This window comes from Lontra canadensis, unplaced genomic scaffold, assembly GCF_010015895.1.
Source record: "Lontra canadensis isolate GAN:19392208 unplaced genomic scaffold, GSC_riverotter_1.0 scaffold93, whole genome shotgun sequence".
Classification (NCBI taxonomy): Eukaryota; Metazoa; Chordata; class Mammalia; order Carnivora; family Mustelidae; genus Lontra; species Lontra canadensis.
In genome coordinates this window covers 7,061,086-7,081,195 of record NW_022631087.1, presented here as the reverse complement: position 1 = coordinate 7,081,195, position 20,110 = coordinate 7,061,086, and the positions used below count along the sequence as shown (strand labels likewise).

At 57.0% G+C, this 20,110-nt stretch overlaps 1 protein-coding gene across 3 annotated transcripts; it reads left to right on the top strand.

The window, feature by feature from the left end:
* The first annotated feature begins 909 nt into the window (after positions 1–909).
* On the top strand, positions 910–16,344 carry MFNG (MFNG O-fucosylpeptide 3-beta-N-acetylglucosaminyltransferase). Of its 3 annotated transcripts, none has more exons than XM_032836607.1 (8): positions 910–1,395; positions 6,433–6,481; positions 6,848–6,950; positions 7,355–7,508; positions 10,473–10,558; positions 12,347–12,512; positions 14,264–14,349; positions 16,155–16,344. In XM_032836607.1, the coding sequence occupies exons 1-8, from the start codon at positions 1,141–1,143 to the stop codon at positions 16,309–16,311; spliced, it is 1,056 nt and encodes a 351-aa protein (XP_032692498.1). In that variant the 5' UTR covers positions 910–1,140; the 3' UTR covers positions 16,312–16,344. The 3 variants fall into 3 exon arrangements, with proteins under 3 accessions (XP_032692498.1, XP_032692500.1, XP_032692499.1); XM_032836608.1 differs by having other exon boundaries at positions 911–1,395; positions 15,436–16,273; XM_032836609.1 differs by lacking the exon at positions 12,347–12,512 and having other exon boundaries at positions 15,436–16,273.
* Positions 16,345–20,110: the final 3,766 nt, after the last annotated feature.

The window sequence follows — 20,110 nt, the reverse complement described above, 5'->3', positions numbered from 1 at the left end:
AACCAGAAGTCCAGTGGGTCTGGAGCGGAGGAAGCAAGGGAAGAGTAGTAGGAGGAGGGGTTGGAGGGAACGGGGAGCCAGTTCACACAGGACCTGTTGGCTGCTGTATGATCTTGAGCTTTTGTTCTGAGGGAGATGAGAGATGCAGGGTTCTAACAGAGGAAGGATGAGATGTGAGTGGCCTTGTATCCAACCAGATGGAGGCGCTGGCTGGAGAATGCCCTCTGTCCCCACCTGGCTGGGAGAGAGGCAGCAATAAAGACTGCTGAGTGAGATGGGGGGTGGTGAGCCACAGCAGGACAGGCACTCCCTGGAGTTTCCTGTGGGCCAGGGGAGGCCCAGAGACCTGGGTTCCACTGGCTCTGTGGCTGAGCTGCTGGGTCATCTTTGATCGTTCCGTGCCTTATGTGCTCAGCTCTCGATTGGGACTAGCAATGCTCGAGCTGTTGTCAAGAGCCAAGGAGCAGAGCCAACTACTGTGGGTGCCCTGGAGGTTGGGAGGGGGGCATCAGGGAAGGCTTTCTAGAGGCGGGAACCCTTGAGCTGAGCCTTAACGTCCAAAAAGTATGATGCTGGGTGAAAGGAACACGGGTGACAATGGGGAGGATGGGGGAGGGCATCCAGGAGGAGGTACAGTGTGAGCAAAAGCTGAGAGGCTGGAGAGCAGGACACCAAAAAACAATGCGTGTTGAACGAGCTAAGCGACAGCCTCTGGGGAGTGGGGAGGCTGGAAGGCCCCTCCCTTCCATGGGGCACGGAGGGTTTGTTGTCCCCACCCCCACTGCAGCAGCTGGCCGGCGGCCGGGCCTGGGGCTGTCCCTTCAGCGGAGCCTTCTCTGGCCACCTCTGGGGCTCCCCGGGGCCGGCCCCGCCCCTCGGGCTGCGCGGGAGGCAGGGGCGGGGCCAGGCGTCCCAAAGCCGGGCGGGAGCTCGTCGGGAGCAGGTGGGGAGGGCCGGCGGCGGCGGCGGGGCCGCCGGGGCTTGGCCTCCGGGGCCAGAGCACTAGTCCCCACCTCTCCCCTCCTCGCCTGCCCCCCATGCCTACCAGACTTTTGCCTTGGCCGGGGCCCCCGACGAACCAGCCTCACCTCCCTGTCCGGCGGGGATTCGGGGGCTGAGCTGTCTGGGGTCCCAGGGCCAATGCAGTGCCGCCTCCTCCGGGGCCTGGCGGGAGCCCTCCTCACCCTTCTGTGCATGGGGCTCCTCTCCCTACGGTACCACTCGAGCCTGTCCCCACAGGGCGTGCAGGAGACCCCCAGGCTGTGCCCGCCAAGCCCTCTGCCCCATGAGCTGCAGCTGCACGATGTCTTCATTGCAGTCAAGACGACCCGAGCCTTCCACCGCTCCCGCCTGGAGCTGCTGCTCGACACGTGGGTCTCCAGGACCAGGGAACAGGTGACAAGTGGGCAACTCTGGGCCCCAGGAGTGGGCCCTGGCCTGAGGGATGCCTGGAGGCCTTTCTTTTGGGCTGGGGTCCCTGGTGGCCTCCAGGGAGAAGCCACCTGCCCACCTGCCCTATCTGCGCTTGTCTTCCCATTTCTCTCTCCTCCTGGGATCAGGGAATCCTGCCGTCCTGCCTGTGCCCCTCGCTGGCCCTGGAGCCAGGTTCTCCTCAGGACCCCTGCTCCCTATCTTTCAGGGGCCAGCCCGGGCCCTGCCCCAGACTCCTGGGGGTCCCTCTCGTCCCTGGCTGTTCTAGCACCGGTTTGCTCCTGCCCACCTTAGCCCAGCCTGGCGATGGGGCCAGCAGGAGATTCCGGGAGGCTGGGGTAGAGACCTCTGTGAGGTCCTGACTCTGATGTGTGCCCAGGCCAGGCTGTCCCCAGTGCAGGCCCCGGCGGCTCTGGCTGTGCTGGGGTGCGGGGAACAGGCACTGAGCCGCTGAGGAGGGGAAGGTCTGGGGGTCGCCTTTTGGGCGGAGAGGGGCGGGGCGGGGGGGGCATCCTTTCAGAATTCCTGACAGCCCTGGGCCCCAGGGCGTGCCCAGCGCAGCTGCGCCTCATCTCCTGTGCTCCTTTCCTGTGGGGCAGTTTGGGACGGAGCGAGGAGGTCCGCTCTGAGGGGGTGGGCAAGCGAGGGAGCAATGGCGGGGAGAGGTTAGAGGTGTGCCCAGCATGTGAGTATGTGTGTGTGTGTGTGTGCATGCGTGTGTGTGTGTGCATGTGCCTCTGCATGGAGCCCGGTATCCGCCTTAGATGGGCCATGACAAGACGTGTGTGGATGACAGGGGTGCGTGACTTGTGTCTTTCTGGGGACAAGCTGAGTCCCTCTGGCTCTTGCCCTCCCCAGACCCCGTGCCCTCCCCAAGCCAAGTCAGTGATTTAGGGAACCATCTCTGGGGAAGGTGAAGGCTTTACACACACACAGAGCTTTACACACACACTACTACGGGTGACTGGCTCAGTGGGAGGAAGTGACTAGGCCTTTGGAGGGGACTGGGGGCTCCTGGGAGACCAAGGAGTAGGGAAGGTGATGTCTATAGGAGCCCAGGGCCTTCTGGGACGAGGGCACCCCACCCCCGATTTCCTGACCATGATGTTCTAGCACCCTATCTAACCCTTCCTCCAGTGGGACGCCAGCACCCAGGTTCTTCCCTGGGGCCCCCGCGCTGCTTCTCATCTTGGGGGAGATTCCGGTTCCTCCTGCGGAAGCCGCCGAGTCTGGCCCTCCCCGCAGACCTTCCTGTTTATGGTGCTGTGTCTGTGTACCCGGGAGCCTGCCTCACGTGATCTGAGGCCCCTTCCTGCCTTGTCTTGATCACCATGGTGGTGCCCTTGCCCCGGATGAGGAAACTGAGGCCAGAGAGGGGAAGTGCTTGTCAGCGTCATGCGAAAGGCCTAGTGGCGCAGAGCCCAGGGGAAGCCAGCCCCCTCCTCCCGGCTGGGACCCTTCTTTCTCTGCTGAGACCCAGGATCCTGGAGCTGCCTCATCACTCGGCTTACAGGAGAGGGTCCTTGGGCCCCCAGCCTGGGTGACCCTGGCAGGACCAGGTCAGCAAAGGAGAGGAAGCAGCCACCCATTCTGTGTCTCGAGCTCAATCCCACATGCCAGCTAGGCAGGCAGTGGGAGGAGCTGTCAGCGGTTCAGTACCCCAGGGGCTGCCCATCAGATGCCTCGCTCCCTTTCACCCCCACGACAGCCACGAGAGGGAGGGATTGAGGTAGGAGATGAATTCACTCAGTTGCACAACCCCCACCCCAGCACAAAGGGACAGAGTCTAGAAAACTTGTCCTTTATGCAGAGTTGAGAACAGGAAGGATGCTTGCATTGAGGAAGAGGAAGGGAGACAGGGAAGACACATTCTTACCGCACCACACCTCGTCTGGGGCCCCTTTGTCTCTATCCTTTGGCTCATCTCTCTCTGCGACCTTGGCCGAGGCCCTCCCCTTTTCAGCCCTCAGTTTCCCCATCTGCACGGGACAGGAGGGTCTCAGAGCCTCTCTTAGCTCTGCCATCAGGAGCGGGCCTGAGCTGGTTAACTCCAGGGCTGGGCGCCCGCCCCAGCTGGTTAAGGGCAGGCGGGTGGCAGGTGGGCCTTTGTTGCGGCAGGCTGGGGCTCGTGTGGCCTTTGTCCCAGGCAGAGGGGGCGGGCTGGGGGAGGCCCGTTTTGTGATCAGTGGGGAGAACTTTCCCTCCCCTGCAGACCCCTCGAGTGCAGTGGGTTGGGGGTGGGACCGCAGTGCCTGCCTCACATCTTCCAGCAGATGGCCCCCAGCCCCCCTCCTCTGACCCCAGCGGGCTGCCTGGCCTTTTGTTTTCCTGTGAGGTTTTAACCATTGTCAGAGTCTCCTCAAACAAATTAAATGCAACCCTTGGCTCAGAGGAAACTCTGCCCACTGCTCTGTGCCAATCTCAGGGTTCCCGGGGACTGGAACGCCAGCCTCACGCGCCCCGCCCAGCCCCCAGCCCTGCTGCAGGAACCCCCCACTTCCCCACTGATTCGGGCTCATTCATCCATCAGCAAGTATGCCCTGACCCATTTGGCCCGTGCTCCAAACTCCAGAGAGTTCCAACGTCTGACGGCTGTTTGGTGGCAAAAGTTTGCCAGGGAGCAGGGCAAGAAAGGCCTGATTTCTTTCCTTGGCTCCCCGGGGGGTTGTGTTGAAAACAGACTTGGGGTGAGGGCAGGACAGAGTTGGGAGACCAGGGCAAAGGTGACAGCAGCAAAGCCGGCAGGAGAGGACCATGGAGGGGCTGGGCCACCGCTGGCCATGCTCGCTGCTGTGGAGAGCTGGCATCCTGGGTGAGGAAGAGAGGAGGCATGGTGACCCCAAGGTGCTGGGACCCAGCAAGATGGGGAGCACCCAGAGGGGCACAGGTCTGGGGGGAGCTGGGCCACTGAATCTGAGGCACCCAGGGAGAAACTGTGGTTGCCGTGGGGTTTGATGTCTTCTTGATGGGGCTGAATGCTGAGAGGCAGGATAGCGTTGCTGAGGCAGTGGATGGGACAAAGAAGAGGGCCAGTGTCGGGCCGCCAGCACTTTCTCCAGGGATATCCGAGGACCTCCAGTGTTCTCTAAATCTGAAGGCAGGAGACACATCCCAGGGAGGGGCTACTGAGGAGGTGGGTGCTGCCCAGGCCTCTCGGAGGTGAGCTGGGTACTGGCACAGGGAGATAAAGCAGACCAGGCCTGTGCCCTTCAGGATGTCACTGTCTCTCTCACTGTGGGAGAGTCCAAAGGACAGATTTCTGTAACTGAGGGGCTGCTGTTACTTACCATCAGGAAGAACAGGTGGCTGAGGGACACATGGGAGGGGTGTCAGGGAAGGCTTCCTGGAGGAAGCGGCGACTGAACTAGGACTTAGGGGACAAGAAACGGGCACAGCATGAGCAAAGGCTCAGAGGAGTGTGCATGTGTGTGGCACATTTGGGGAACTGAAAAACCTTTGGGTTTAAAAGAGGGGTGGGGCAGGAAGTGGCAAGATAGGCTGCATCAGGCCCAGGGGCTGGGTGGACCCTCATGGCCACACTTAGGAGGTGGCCTTTATCCCAAGGGCAGTAGGAGACACAGAAGGCACTAGGCGGGTGGTGAATATGGGTATTATCTGGTTTTGGTGCCAACAAGAGAACAGATCTGAAGATCTTGCACGAATCCATTGGAAGATAGTAAGTAGCTCAGAAGGCCCATGGTTATAGGCCCTGGGGAGACAGGACTTCTTCCTTTGTGCCCCTTCCTGTGCCCAACCCTGGCTTCTGGCCACCGATGCCTCAGTTTCCCTCAAGATAGGAAGCGGAGCCTGGCTTCACTGCCACCTCTTTCTTCTCCTTTCTCACATCATCTCACTTTACCATCACAGCTACCCCTAGTCCCCATTTTCCAGCCAGGTAAACTGAGGCTCAAGGCAGGGTTCAATCTGATCTGAAGAGCTGGTTCCTGGAAACCAGGGAGAAGTTTGTGGCTGAGCAGGGAGGGGCATGCAGTTGGAGGCCCTGAGTCTGGAAGGAGGACAGGGCCAGCCCCGGGGGGGCGGAGGGCCTTTCAACAGGTGGGATGCTTTTTCCTTGGTCCTCCCTTGGAAAGAATTCAAAATTGTCCAGGGTCTGGGCAGGGCCCCCTATGGGTCAGAGGAGGCTCTTGCTGTGCTTGGCAGATGAGAGGACCTGCTCAGGCAGGGAAAGGGACATGTACTGGGCAGGGCGTGGAATGGGGGTTAGATGGGTCCCCAGCTGCGTTCCGTCTGGCCCCAAGCGACCTCTAATTTGTCTCTCGTTCAGTTTGTGTTCAATTTATCTAGGGCCTGAGCGGCCTCTCCCTGCCCAGGGTTGGGGGTGTTCCAAGACCTGTGGGTCTGAATCCCAACTCACCAGTTTCCAACTGTACAACCATAGTCTGTCCCTTAGCCATCTTGTGAGGGGAAGAGCATTGCCCTCTGTGAGGGGAACAGATCACCTGGCTCGAGGTTCAGGGAGGTCATCAGAGCTGGGGTTGGATTGCGATGTAAAACTTCTGAGATGTGTAAGGACCCCGCACCTGCCCTGGGGCAGCCGATGTGGCTATGGAGAGACACGACTGACTCCCCAGGCTGGTGTGGTGCCCCAGGGCGTGGGTCTTCCCACGTAAAGTCTGTCTCCTGACAAAGTGTCTTGGGTTGTGTAAGTGTGGTGATGGAGGGGCCAAGTGGGACTGCAGTGTGTGTATGTGTGTGGGATAGAGGACGGTGTGGCTCTGGGAGGGTCTCCATGGGCGCTGGTCTATAAGGGTGCTCGTGCAGGTGACACAGTGGGTGGTGCGTGCTGGGAGGCTGTGTTGTGTGTCTTGTGGGGGTAGCTGAGAAAGTCATAGTGTCTGAAAGGAGTCAGTGATGACGTTGGGGTTGTGTGTCTGTCACTGATGGAGGCCACAGCTCTGGACCCGTGTTTTAGCAAGGGCGTGGCTGTGGGCTGCCCTTGGCCGACTCGGGTCCTGACTCCTCCTTCTTTCTCCTTCTTAGACGTTTGTCTTCACTGACAGCCCAGATGAAGGCCTCCAGGAGAGACTGGGTAACTCCAGATGGGGGTGGAGACTCCTCAGTTGTTTCTAGGGAAAGCTGGTGTGGCTGTCCCCTGGTCCCGGGTCCCCAGGAAACAGGGCTGCCCTCCTTTGCCATGTCGGGAGGGGAGCAGGCTTCTTTCCTGGAAGTGGGTGTGGCATGAGGAGCAGCTGTCCTGGACAGTACCCTGGACACTTGGGTCCCAGCCTAGCCTCCCATTCATTAGCTCTGGGGTCCTGGGAGAGTCAGCCCTCCCTGGCGTCTGTTTCCCCATGTGTAAAATGAGAATGGGTGGGGTCTTGCTCTTCATTCTCACGGTGGGCAGGGCTGCAGGGAGGACCTGGGCAGGGTCCCCTGACTTGTCCCCACTTTTCAGGGTCCCACCTCGTGGTCACCAACTGCTCTGCTGAGCACAGTCACCCCGCCCTGTCCTGCAAGATGGCTGCTGAGTTTGACACCTTCTTGGCCAGCAGGCTGCGGTGAGTGCACCTGGGTCTCTGAGGGCAAGTGTGACCTTTGCCTCAGTCTAGTTCCTGAATAGGTGTTGTGACAAAAAAGTGAAGTCAGCTGGGTCCTATGAATTTAAGCATGTAAGGGCCTTCTGGGGTCTGTCTCTGGGCAGACGGTCTGGGTTCAAATCTTGCCATTTACAGACTGTGTGACCTTGGGCAGGTGTCTAAACCTTTCTGAGCCTCTGTCACCACCTGTTAAGCGGGCACGCTTTCCTCAGGAGCTCACATAAGGCATGGGCCTTCGGTGTTAGCTACTCTCTCCCTGCCTAATTTTGCTGACTGACTTACGGGGGGGGACAGGGGGAGTCTGGCTAGCCCTCAGCCCTTGGGAACCCTCCTCCAAGCTTCCCATCCCCTTTCTGTCCCCACAGGTGGTTCTGCCACGTGGATGATGACAACTACGTGAACCCAAGGGCACTGCTGAAGCTGCTGAAAGCCTTCCCACAGACTCGCGACGTCTACATAGGCCGGCCCAGCCTGAACCGGCCTATCCGAGCTTCTGAGCCCAGGCCCCACAACCGCACGGTGGGTCCCTTGCTCCCTTCCTTCCTCCTTCCTCCTTCATGCGTTGACCATGGGCAGAGCCATATGGGGGCGGGGACACCGGGGGCGGGGCCATATGGGGCGGAGCCATGTGGGGCGGAGCCATGTGGGGCGGGGCCGTGTGGGGCGGGGCCGTGTGGGGCGGGGCCATGTGGGGTGGGGCCGTGTGGGGGCGGAGCCAGGTGGGTTTTCTGGCTTTCCTATTTGGTCTCCTCGCTGTGTTTGGGTTGCTGACTTCACCACCTATCCTGTCTTCTCTGTGAAATGGGGAGACTGAGATGTTACCGGTGAGGCGCAGACTCTGGCATACTGTAGGGCCTCAGTCACTGAGGAGCAGCGGCTCCTTCTGGTCACACAGTGACAGGGATGTGGGGGTGGGGTTGGGGTGGGGTGGGGGGGTGGGGATGGTGAGCTGAGGCTCCGGCTCCATGACAGGGCTCCCAGCCCCTGATATTGTAAGGCAGTTGTACAGACTGTTCAGATGCCGGATACCGTTGGGCCTTGTGGTAAATTGCGCTGCCCCCCACCCCCTGAGCTCTCCCCGCCCCTCTGTACCCCTCCTTTGTCCGGACTTCACTGACTGGCAACTAAAGAGGTGACACCCGGCACAATGGGGTCCCCAGCACCAGCTTCAGCTCCAGATCTAGATGGACGCTAATGAGGGCTGTGAGATTTAGGAAACAAGCCAAAAATCAGGATAACAGTTAAATTGGACTTTCAGCTGAACAGGGAAGAATTTTGTAGTGTAAGTATGGAGCGTGGTTCTCTCCTGGTCCCCAGGACCCACCAGGCTTCTGGCATTGGTGTGGCCCAGGCCCCTAGAGGGCTCCCTTGGCCCCAGGGAAAAGGCTAGTCAGAGGGTGCCCCTCTCTCGAGACAGCACGTGGAGCAGGAGCTGGGCCGCAGTGGGGCTCTCTACCACCCCTGCTCACCATCTGCTTCGTTAGGGAAACCAAGAGTAGGAAACACACAACCTTAATTATCAGCGGATAATCGGCCTCTGAGCTCTAATTAAATCCTCTTGGGCCCTGGTTACGGGTGTGTGTGTAAGTCGACTCCCGGTGAGCAAGGGGTGCCCCAGGCCCCCACACCGCCACATGCTTGGCTGTAGGGGTTGAGAACGCCATTCTGGAGACTGGTTCCCTGGCTTCATACACCAGCTCTGCCACCTCCTGGCTTCCCGACCTTTGCTCAAGTCACCCCACTCTTTTGTGCCTTAGTTTCCTCATCTGCAAAATGGATGATAACCATCCCCACCTAAAGGGTTGTTGTGAGCAGAAAGGGGAACAATTCAATGAGGTCACGTACCCAAGTGCTTGGAATGGGATCTGGCACGTGATGACACTAGTGAGTATCAGCAGTCAGTACCCAACCCAACCCAGCTCAGCCTTCATCTCGGGGCCTTCTTCTTGGGGAGGTTCAGTACCTGCTGGGGACACCCAGGCCCCAACCCCTCAATAGGCACTAATACCCATGCACCCTGGCGGGATTCCTAGACTCTGCCCCAAAGTGTCCTAGCCTGTTTGGATTCTGGGGTTCCCCCCAGGCTATGTGGTGTGGGGGGAGATAGCAAAAGGGGGCAAGATTTCCGGCTCAGGCTCAGTACCAGCTGTGGGACCTCAGGCGGGTGACCTCCCTTCTCTGCACGTCAGTGCTCAGGGTTGGGCATGTCTACTGTTACTGCTGTTGTTCCTTTAATTATCTGGGAGGAGAAGCCCTGGACCCATAGGTCATTAAACAAGCATTCATTGGGCACCAAATGTATGTCAGGATCTTAAGAACCTGTTCATTCTGCTTAGAGGCCTGAACACCTCTGTCCAAGAGGGCGGCATTTCCAGAAGCAGCTCATAGAGGTCTCCTATGGGGAGGACACAGGGATGGCTGAACTGGAGCAGGGGTGCTCAAAGGTGACAAATCTGAGGCCCAGAGAGGAGTGGTGGCTTTCTCTTGGTTACACAGCTGGGCAGTGGAGGAGGCTGAGGCCACAGAATCAGGCTTCCCAGCTTCCTGCCCCGGGTTCTTCTCATTGCTGCATCATAGGAAATAACCCAACCCCATGCAATGTGCATCAGTTAAGCACCAACTGTGTACTTGGGAGAAGGTAACCATAGGGAATTTGGTCAAGAGATAGGACAGCTGAAAGGGACCAGAGTTTGCCAGAGCCTTAGAGAAATTCTTGAGTTGTGACTTCACGAGGCCTCCTGGAGAAGCAGGGCAGAGAGTGGTTTAAACCCCAAAGGAGGTTACGGGTTCCTGAGACTGAGATGTCAAAGGGTTTGCTGGCCTTGGGGGCTCATAGGCCTACCCATCCTTCTCTCTTTACTCCGTGAGAAGCTTCATTCTCTCCTTGTGCAGAAAAGCTTTCTCAGTCCCTGGAGCTGGAAGTGATGAGGCCAGTGCAGGTGGCTTGGTACGGGGTATTTCAGGAGTACCGCTCCCAAGCCTGGTGACCCTGTAGAAAGCGTCTCTTCCTCCCAGCTAGCATAGGGAGCTCAGGGAAGAACTTGGATTGGCTGGCCTAAGTCATGTGCCTGTCACTGGGCCAATCACAGCGTCAGGGGGTGTGGCCTTGCGATCTACCCTTCCTGGGGCACCTGCCCCCTTCCTGGGACCCAGGGGAGCAGGTGCTGTATTTGATGGCCCCTCCTGAACCACTTGGGGTGAGGTGGGGGCATTCCTCTGGGGAAAGGGGTAAGGTGTGCTCGGCGGACAAATAGGTTACATCTAATTGGTGACTCCATCGCTCTTAAATAGCCATGTGACTTTGGGCCTCAGTATTCTTGTCTGTAAAATGGGCATGATGATGTCAAGCTGTAGCAAGACTTTAGTGAAAGGTGAAATAAAAAGGTTTTGAGTCATGCTGGTTGCCAGTGGAGGGGGGCCCAGCTGTGGCCCCCCACCCCCAGGCTCATCCTGCACCTTGGCCCTCCCCACCTCTCCCCCCAGAGGCTGGTACAGTTCTGGTTTGCCACCGGGGGTGCTGGCTTCTGCATCAACCGCGAACTGGTTTTGAAGATGGCCCCGTGGGCAAGGTAAGCAAAGCCCCACAGGTGGGTGGTGGAGAGCAGGGCCTGGTGTATGGGAGGGTCCTTTGCTGCAGGAAGGGCTTGAGAGTGAGCTCAGGAGAAACCTGCCTCTCATTCATGCTGTGTCACAGTTACACAGTTAGTGGTGAGAAAGCCACCTGCCATCCTGCCATCAGGGCACTGTGCCACACACAGGCAAGTTGTGTAATCCCTGCGAGCCTCAGTGCCCCCATCTGTAAAATGGACCTGATAATATGATAGCTAACGGTTGGCAGGAGGGTGAACAATTGGGCTGGCACCCAGTCTCCCATGTCACAGGGGAGGTGAAGGCCAAGTGTAGAGGTGTTCAGAGGAAGGAAGAAGTAGGGCCTTCTGCTTGGGGCCAGGAGAAAGGCTTCCTGGAAGAGGTGGCCTTTGAACTGGGATAGCCCTAGAGGTCCCCGAGCGAAGGGGATCCTGGGGGTTGCCAAAGCCCCCAATATGGGATGAGGGTACTGGTATTCTGGAGAGGAAGTAGCAAAGACCTGGCCTCTTGAGGGCTGCGTGGACAGGCTGTTGTTATTAGCAACTGTTGTTATTAGCAACAGTATCCATATTGCTCCCTTATATTGGGGGCCCATTCTGAGCCGGACCTGCACTTCACTAGGGCGTCAAGACTGACTGCTTGTCAGTCTTGTTTCCACAGCTAAGGAGACTGAAGCTTGAGAGGTTGGGCAAGTGATGGTCCAAGGTCACCCAGGTCTGAGGTCACTCAGCTGCTGGCTTTGACTCCAAGGCCTGCCTGCTTTGCCACTACACCACTCCAGCCTGTTCCAACCTGGATGGGAGGGGTCCTCCAGGGGGGATGTCGGGCCCCAGTTGGGAGCTGTAATGCTGTCATAGGGCATGTCCAGAGCAGGTGTGTACACGTGACCAGGGGTCCTCCCTGGGCCTGGTGCCCCCATCTGGGCTTCCGCCCACTTTTATGGTATATTTGTGTGAATTGGAAAAAGTATCCCCCCTTGGGCAGGTGCAGCCCTTGGGCACAACCTGGAATGAGAAGGGAAGGCTGGGTTTCTGCACCCACTGTGCCCCTCAGTCAGGCATTCTATACAGCAGGACAGCCTGCCCAACCCGGACCCCAGGAGTGTTCATGGGGTATGCAGTCCGGTGATGCCCTTCCCTGGGACACAGCCCCTTCCCTCCTCCACATCTAGCTCACTCTGGTGCATTCTGTAAGACTCCGTTTAAAGCCTGCCATTGCCATGATTAAATGAAAAGCAAGACAAAAGTGTGCCGCCTCCTCTGGGAAGCCCACCTTACCCTCCCTCTGTCTCCCAAGCCTCATGCTTTCCTCTGACTTCAGAGCCAGTCCTGCCCTGAAATGATGTGTTCCTCTGTCTCCCTTCAGAATGGGGGCCACTGTCAAGGGCAGGAACCTTTTCTTTCTCATCTCTGTATCTGCAGCCCCAGCACGGTCCCTGGCACACAGGTAGCTCCTGGAGTTTAGCAATGAATGACTGAGTGAATGAATGTAAAGAGAGGAAGGGATACATTTATAAAAGGCTTCTTCTTGCCATTCTTCCCCTTGAACTTCGCAATAGCCCAGTGAGGGCAGGGCCATGATCACACCCATTTCGCAGAAGAGGAAGCTGAGGCTCCCCTGGTTTGTGGCTTGCCAGAAGTCACCTGGTGCCCAGGATGCAGATGCTGGAGCTGGAGCTCTGCTCTACCCATCTTTCCCTGGGAGGGAGGGCCTTCTGGGAGGCAGGGTGAGCTCTGTGCCACTCACCAGTGCCCGGCTCTCTCTCTCAGTGGCTCCCGCTTCGTGGAAACATCCGCCCTCATCCGGTTGCCCGACGACTGCACCGTGGGCTACATTGTCGAGTGCAAGCTAGGCGGCCGCCTGCAACCCAGCCCCCTCTTCCACTCCCACTTGGAGACCCTACAGCTGCTGGGGGCTTCCCAGCTCCCAGAGCAGGTGAACTGGCCTTGGGGCGATAGGAGAGGGATGCATGTGTGTGGGGAGGTATTCCTTACTGAGGGGGAAACTGAGGCCCAAGGTGGGAAACACCCTCAGATGGACCCACGTGACTCAGCCCTCTCCACCACCAGCCCTCAAGGGTTAGCGTTTATGATGCTCAAATTCCTTGGTCTGGTCCCCAGTGCCAGCTGCAACGACCTACACGGACCACGTGAGCTTACCTTCAGGTTCAAACTGCTCCCCTTCCTGCCTTCTCCACTCCCTCCTGTCCCTTTTCCATCCCCCAGCATCCCTCCAAAGGGGTCAGGCATGCCCTTTCCAACTCTGCCTGTTGGCTGTCCCACCTTCATCAGAGCTTACCTGCCCGCTGCCCCCCTGCTTTTGTTCTAACCCAGATGTTGCTGGGAGAGAGCAGGTGCTTAGTGGGAAACCTCAGGCATAATGTCTGGCTGGGGGGGGACCCCATTCCACCACCTGGCAAGCAACGGCTCTACGGAGTTCCAGCTGCCTCTGTCTTGCGCCCGCGGCCGTCCTCCTCTGGGTGGCCAGTCCTGTAGGGGATCCTGGCTGGGAAGGTCCCTGAGATCCGCCACCCAACAGTGTGAGTCAGAACCCTTTGGTAGCGAGGGACACAAATGCAACACAGGCCGTATGTTGGACATGTAAGGGCTCATGGGCCTGGGAAGCTGGGTGCTGCTTGCTAGTTCTGGCTGAGTCTGTGTGCCCAGACTGTCCCCACTCTGGCCTGTCTTCCCTGACATTGGGCTCACCCTGAGGGAGGCTCGCTCCTCGGGGGGCAAGATGGCAGCTCTACGTTTCCACCCCACCCCGAGGAAGAGCACTCCTCCTTCCACCACATCCCAGGGCTGGTGCTCAGTGGTCTGAAGGCCTGAGCTGGTGTTCGTGGAAGGCCGGCTTGTGTCACACAACCCATCCCCTCCCAGAGCCAGGAGTTAGTGTGGATTCACCAGGCCTGGACCTGGGCTGTAGTGCTGGCCTCGGTAAGACCGGATGGGCTGAAGCCAGGAAAGGGGCGCAGACTTTGGGCAGCCCAAACCAGGTACCCTAATGGCAGGGATTTCTAGAATACCCGCCACGCCAGACACCGTGCGTGGCTTTATCTGCTTTAACTCTGCTTCCTTCCAACATTTGTGTGAGGGGAGCTCTAACATTCCCATTCTGTAGGTGGAAAAACTGAGGCCCAGAGAGCAGAACTAACCATGGCACAGTTAACATTAGGCAGTGGGGGATTTGAACCCTGACCGGGTGGCCCCTAAGCCCACAGGCTTTAACCACTGTGGTCGACTGCTTCTCGACAAGGGGCATTAGCCCATGTCCTCATTGCGTGTGGAGTATCCCAAGGGTCCAGGAGGAGACAGAGTGCTAAGGCCCCACAGTGAGTCTCAAGAAACCGCTGTCCAGGCATGGAATTTACTGGAAGGGTGCTTTCCCCTCTTGAGACTCAGTTTCCTAGTCTGTAGGCAAGGGATTTTTTCCAGCCTCTCCGTAGGGCCACTGCTGGGGATGCAAATTAGGGATAGGGCCCCACAAGCTTGAAGTTCCTGCAGAGTGGGGTGGCTCCTCAGTGAGTGCTAAAGGTGGGACGTTAGGGGCAGAGGCAGGCTCTCTGCGCCCCTCAGAGTGCCTTATGGGCTTTCCCTGCTTCTGCCCCAATACTGCCCCCTTGTGGTGTTCTCTGTGGGACACCCCACCAATCTTCATTTTCTTCTCTGCTTTTCTCTGCCCAGGTCACCCTCAGCTATGGTGTCTTTGAGGGGAAGCTCAATGTCATTAAGCTACAAGGCCCCTTCTCCCCCGAGGAGGACCCTTCCAGGTGAGTCTAGGGGCTCAAACTATAGGATCGGAGCTGGGGGTCTGAGTCTGGGTGTCCAAACATAGGGGAACCTGGAGGGAGGGAAGGCATTGGAGGCTGACAGCACAGAGCTGGGAGTGCAGGGAGTGGATTTCAGTCTCTGCTCTCCCCCAGGATTGCTGTGTGACCTTGGGTGAATACCTTGCTCTCTCTGGACCTCAGTCTCCCCATTTGGAGCACAAGGAGGCTGGGTGTCGTGGATCTGAAGGGCTCTCTCAGGCCTCTGGGATTCTTTAGGAGCTCCTGGAATACTGAAGCGTCTTCCCTGAGCAAAGGAGATGTTCTAAGGGAAGAACTTCAGGCCCTGATGGGAAAATTTTATTTGAGCTTTTGTAGGCTCTCTGTTTCTTTGATACTCTTCAGTGGTCCTTTTCAGTAGGGAGGGCAGAGGGCTCATGACTGTTTAAGGGGCCCTGCGGCCTGGGCTGCATTGAATAAGTTAGACATTACACGGAGACAGAGTTTGGCTCAGTATAGGGAAAAAAATTCACATTTCTCAGATGAAAGGAACCGCCTTCTCATGGGGTGAGCTCCTCATCAGTGGAAGGGCACAGCTATAGCTAGACTATCAGGAGGTTTAAGAGCAGATGTGAAATTCTCTCTGAGCCTGAAGATTCTAGAATCCAAAGGTTCCTGCCTTGTAGGGCTGGAGCTGACTGGGGACTCAGATACATGTGACTGGATAGTCTGGCCTCAGCTGGGGTCTCATCGTGGCATCTCTGGCCTTTGGATTCTCTCTAAACAGGTGGTTTCCATGAGTCCCGCCCCCCTCCCGGGGACATTTGGCAATGTCTGGAGACATTTTTGATGGTGATGACTCAGGAGGATTCTACTGGCTTCTCATGGGAAGAGGCCTAGGGTGCTGTAAACATTTGACAAGGCATAGGGCACCCCACAACAAAGACTTATGTAGCCCTAAATCGTAAGGGTGCTGAGGGGGAAAAATCCTGTTCCAAACCATCTCTGTGACATGGGCTCCCCTAGGAGCCCGTGGAGTGAGCGTGCGAGTCGGGATGACCGTCTTGTCCATTTCTGGTCTCTCCACAGGTTCCGTTCCCTCCATTGTCTCCTCTATCCAGATACTCCTTGGTGCCCACAACTGATGGCCAGATGAACCCTGAACAGTGGGGCAAAATTTGGGCTGAGGCTTCTGGTTGTCCTTGGTCTCCCCAGGCAGCCCTGGGGACTTGTGGCAAGCGCCTTTTGTGGGGGAGTCCCTGGCCAGGCCTCTGAGTGGTGGGTCAACCCAGGATTGGATGGTGGCTGGCAGTGAAGGCGTGGCATCCTAGGCCTCTGGGAGGTGGGTTGGACAGCCCAGAGAACAAGTGCACCAGGGGAGGGCCTGAGAGGCCCCAGGGGCTGGGCTTCTATGGGCCTTGGGTGGCTGAACTGAAAAAGCACAGAGAACCCCTGAAGCGGGTTGGGGTTCAGGGTTCCTAACCTCCAGAGGATCACATGGGCCCTGGGGTGGGGTCTGGCCTCCACCCCCAGCTCTGGTCTCTGTCATTCCCCTGGGGTCAAGCACTGGGCCATCCATTCCGAGCTCCTTCAGCTGGATCTCCAACCCCTGAGGGGGCCCAGCTGGAATAAGGACAGAGCCCAGGGCCTGGGGCAGGGACTGTCATTGCTGACCAGTGGCCAGCTCCTTGCTCCGACCCCTGGCAAACAGATCCCATTTCGTTTGGGGTATCAGCGTGCTCAGACCCAGATGGCGGATGGTGATGGTTCCCAGCCCATCGTGACCGTCCTTTTGCTCACTTTCCCAGCCTCCCTTGCTCAGTGTGTCAGTGTGAAATAAGCAAGGCCAATGGAGAGGCTCCTGGGGAAGATTTTGTGGCCTTGTACCCATCTTCATGCTGTGAACGTGGGTGTGATGTCTGGATCTGGGGCAGTTGCTTTGTTATTGTGAAGGAAAGGCCTTGACTGTCATGCGTACTTGTCCCTTTTGGCATCTGGTTCTGTAAGAAGATTAAACCCTTACTTGTTTCAACCTGTCCCAGTGGTGGTGGTGTTGGTCTGGATCCCGGGCTAGATGTTCCTGTTATGCATTTCCTGGTTGTATATGTGACCTTGAAGCATCCACTTCGTTTCCCTGGGTTCTTTGCCCATTTTATAGAGGTGGGAAGGAACCCCTTCTCTGTGGGTTGACAGCTGGGTGAAACGACAGAGTGTTCGTGAAGGGCTCAGCCCGGCCTGGCACGGAGAAGGAGGGTTTCCATGAGCAGTGAGTGCTCCTAGCGTGTGCTGAGTCACGGAGAGCCAGGGTGTGTGAGGGCGTGCGTGGCTGTGTGGTGTGGTGTGTCCCCTTTCCACACAGGTCTGTGCATAAGGACACACGTTTGGTGAATGTACGTGTGGGTGCCCACATCACACACATGTGTGTACTGCGTAGACACGTGTGACTGGGTGTGCGCCATGTGGCGCTAGTATGCCGCGGGCTACTTCTCCTATTCTCTGCCCCCGGAGCCTGGGTTGGGGGTAGCGAGAGAACTGGGAGAGGCAGAGTGCAGACGTAGCTGAGGGAGTCAGCCTCTGGGGCCAGAGAAAGGGGCAGCCTGACAGCTGGGATAGGAGGTGAATCGATCCAAGCGTGCTTAGGGTCACAGGTCGCAACGACCCACCTGAATGAAGGTAAACAGTCATGGCAGACGTTCAGGAATGCCACTGCTGAAGTTGGGGAGCCTTAGGGATGGGACACCTCTTCTCCCCATGCGCCCTTCCCAGTGACGTGGGATGTTGGGGCCACCATGGAGATCTGGGCTGGGGGTAGGAGAGAGGACAGAGAAGAGATCCTGAGGGATAGTGGGGCTCTAAGCCAGGCAACCAAGGCTGGGGGCTCCTTGGAATGCACCCCCTCCAGCCCCTGGAGGACCCTGTCCTTCATGTAACTCTGGGACGACTGGAACCACAGAGCACCGGAGCCTCGGGCCTGGTTTTCAAAGGGGAATTTGAGGCCCAGAGAGGGACTGCCATGTGCTTGTGGTCACGCAGCAGGTCAAGTGCAGAGTCGGTCAAGTGCTTGGGCTCTTGCAAAGCCTCCTTTCTTTCTGGGCTAAGCTAAGGCTGGGTTTTTGGGACACAAACGGAGTAGGGATAGCCCTGGCCCTGCAGCCCTGGTGGGGGATGGACGGGTGTGCTCCACAGCTGTTGTCCTCTCCACCCCGTATGCGGAAGGCTGCCGGCCGGCCTGCTTTTAGAAACAGCAGCAGCAGATTTGCGGGTTGTTCCCAGATCCTGGGGGTCGGGTGGAGGGAACAGGACTCGGGCCATCTGCTGCCTCCATTGTCCCAGAATAGCTATGGCAGGGAGGGGAGCAGAGTCAGCAAGGATCAGAATTGGGATGGAGGAAGGGGGGTGGGTGGGTGTCTGGATTTAACCCTTTGCATGTCTGTAGGGGAGAGGATAAAGCTGCTTGCGCTCTGGACCGAGGTGACCCAAGTGGGCCCCACAGGCAGGGCTGGCAGAGTGGGGGAGAGGGACAAGGTTGGACCACGCTGTATTGGTCTTGAGGGGCCCCTGGGGCAGATATTATTCCCATTCGACAGATTAGGAGACTGAGGCACAGAGAGGGAGAAGGCCCGTGGTCCAGGTCATAGGACTTAGAGGTAAGAGAATGAAGGCTTCAGGCAACTTGGTTCTGCAGTGGTCACCTCAGCATGGGTTGACTCTGAAGGGTCAGGAGAGTTCTGCTCTCCTCTCCACCTCTGGCTCTATGCCCTTGGGCAGGTTACGTCACCATTCACTGGCCCCACCAGTGAAATAGACACGGTGACTCCTACGTTGAGTGCTGTGCGGCTTGGAGATGCTCTACAGAGATCTCCCGGCATAGGTATTACCTGCCAAATAAAGAGCCGCTCCCTGGCCTCTCTCAGTGGTAAAAGGGGGGCGGGCAGGGAGCTGGACTGGCCATCCCCTCCCCTCTACCATCTGGGGCTGGGCCGCGGTCCATCTCACCTGTGTCCCCGCAGCCAACCTCCTTGCTCACTGCTCATGGGTACACTGGCCCCCTTGTTTCCCCTGGTGGAAGTCCAGCTGGTTTCCCCCAGATGGGTGATCAGCTTGGGGAATCTGACAATGTTTAGTATCACCCCAAAAGGGAAAACCTGACCTTCCGTGCTCCTGATGGAATGCAGTAGGAAGGACACAGCACTGCCCAGGAAGTCCGCTTGCCTGAGTCATTGACCCTATGCAGGCCAACTTTCTGGATCTAAATACCAGTTTCAGGAAATGGGGGGATGGTGAAACATGTTCAATGGCCCCGTGAAGGTTCAGCCCACCACATCAACAGGAGATCACTCTATAGGATGAAGAACATGGTTTCTTCAGCAAATAAGAGGGCATACACAAGGCAGGAAGGAAGGACCGTTAGAGATTGTAAGAGATTTGAGAGGCAGAGCAACCGAAGGCAGCGCATGGACCTTGTTTAGACCCTGGTTTGAATAAATGGGCGAGAAAAGGTATTTTTGAGAAAAGTGAGGAAATTTGACCATGGACTTTATATTAGATGGTATTAAGAAATTGTTAATTTGGGGGTACCTGGGTGGCTCTGTCGGTTACAAGTCTGCCTTCAGCTCAGGTCATGATATCAGAGTGCCAGGATCAAGCCCCAAATTGGGCTTCCTGCTCAGTGGGGAGCCTGCTTCCTCTTCTCCCTCTGCCCTGCTTGTGTTCTTTCTCTCTGTCTCTCAAATAAATGAAATCTAAAAAAAAAAAGAAATTGTTAATTTTACTAGGTGTGATAATGATACTGAGATTCTCTTTGATTTTTTTAAGGTTTATTTATTTAAGTAGTGTCTATGCCTAAGGTGGGGCTTGAACTCATGACCCCAAGATCAAGAATTGCACGCTCTTCTGACTCAATCAGCCAGGCGCCCCCAGGTTCTTTTTTTTAAATAAGAAATGTTCTCACATAAAAGAGATATATTCTGAAATATTTATGGGTGAAATGATATAATGTCTGGAATTTTCTTTAAAAGGGAGCTTGAGGGGAGGAATGAAATAAGACTAGCAAAATAGGGGTGGTTGTGGAAGCTGGGTGATGGACACATGTGAGTTCATAATGCATTCTCTGTACTTTGGGGTGTGTTTGAACATTTCCGTAATAAAAAATAAAATAATGAGGGTCGGTGGTTATTCCATTTGTTGGCTCTGGCCCTCCCCCTTCTCTTTCTCCCTCCCTTACCCCCTCCTCCATGTCCCACATTCAGGCCCAGATAACATCTGTTCTCATCAGACACCGCAGTCTGGTTCCATTTTCTGTTCTCCCCCAAACAGCCAGAGAAAGGAGAGGCAGACCTTGACCGGAAGCTGGCCCTGCCCAAATGACATTTGGCCTATTGCCTGGCTTCCCTGAGGCCTACCCTGATTCTTTTGGTTCTGAGCACTTGTTCCGGCTGCTTTGTAACCCAGTGGCACTCTCCCTGTGCACGGTCATTGGACACATTCCTCCACCCACTTACCACCCCCTCAGTCATCCGTCCAGTAAGAATTTACTGCTCATCTTCTCCGGGTGGGGGGAGGTGGGGGAGTGTGGGGAGACATCTCTGTGTGAGAGGTTGCTTACACAGATGCAGGACCTAGCCTCAAGAGGGAGCTCAAATCCCAGTCGGGACATATTAAAAACCTGGAGTATCTGGTGATGATGATGAAACAAGACCATGGTGCAAAAGGAAGAAGGACTACAATCTGGGGGGCCTACAAGGCAGCAGGGGTCAGGAAGATT

Coding starts and splice junctions, on each gene's coding strand:
- MFNG (XM_032836607.1), top strand. CDS start 1,141: ATGCAGTGCCGCCTCCTCCGGGGCCTGGCGGGAGCCCTCCTCACCCTT. Junction 6,951..7,354: donor TTCTTGGCCAGCAGGCTGCG/GTGAGTGCACCT, acceptor CTGTCCCCACAG/GTGGTTCTGCCACGTGGATG. Junction 10,559..12,346: donor AAGATGGCCCCGTGGGCAAG/GTAAGCAAAGCC, acceptor TCTCTCTCTCAG/TGGCTCCCGCTTCGTGGAAA.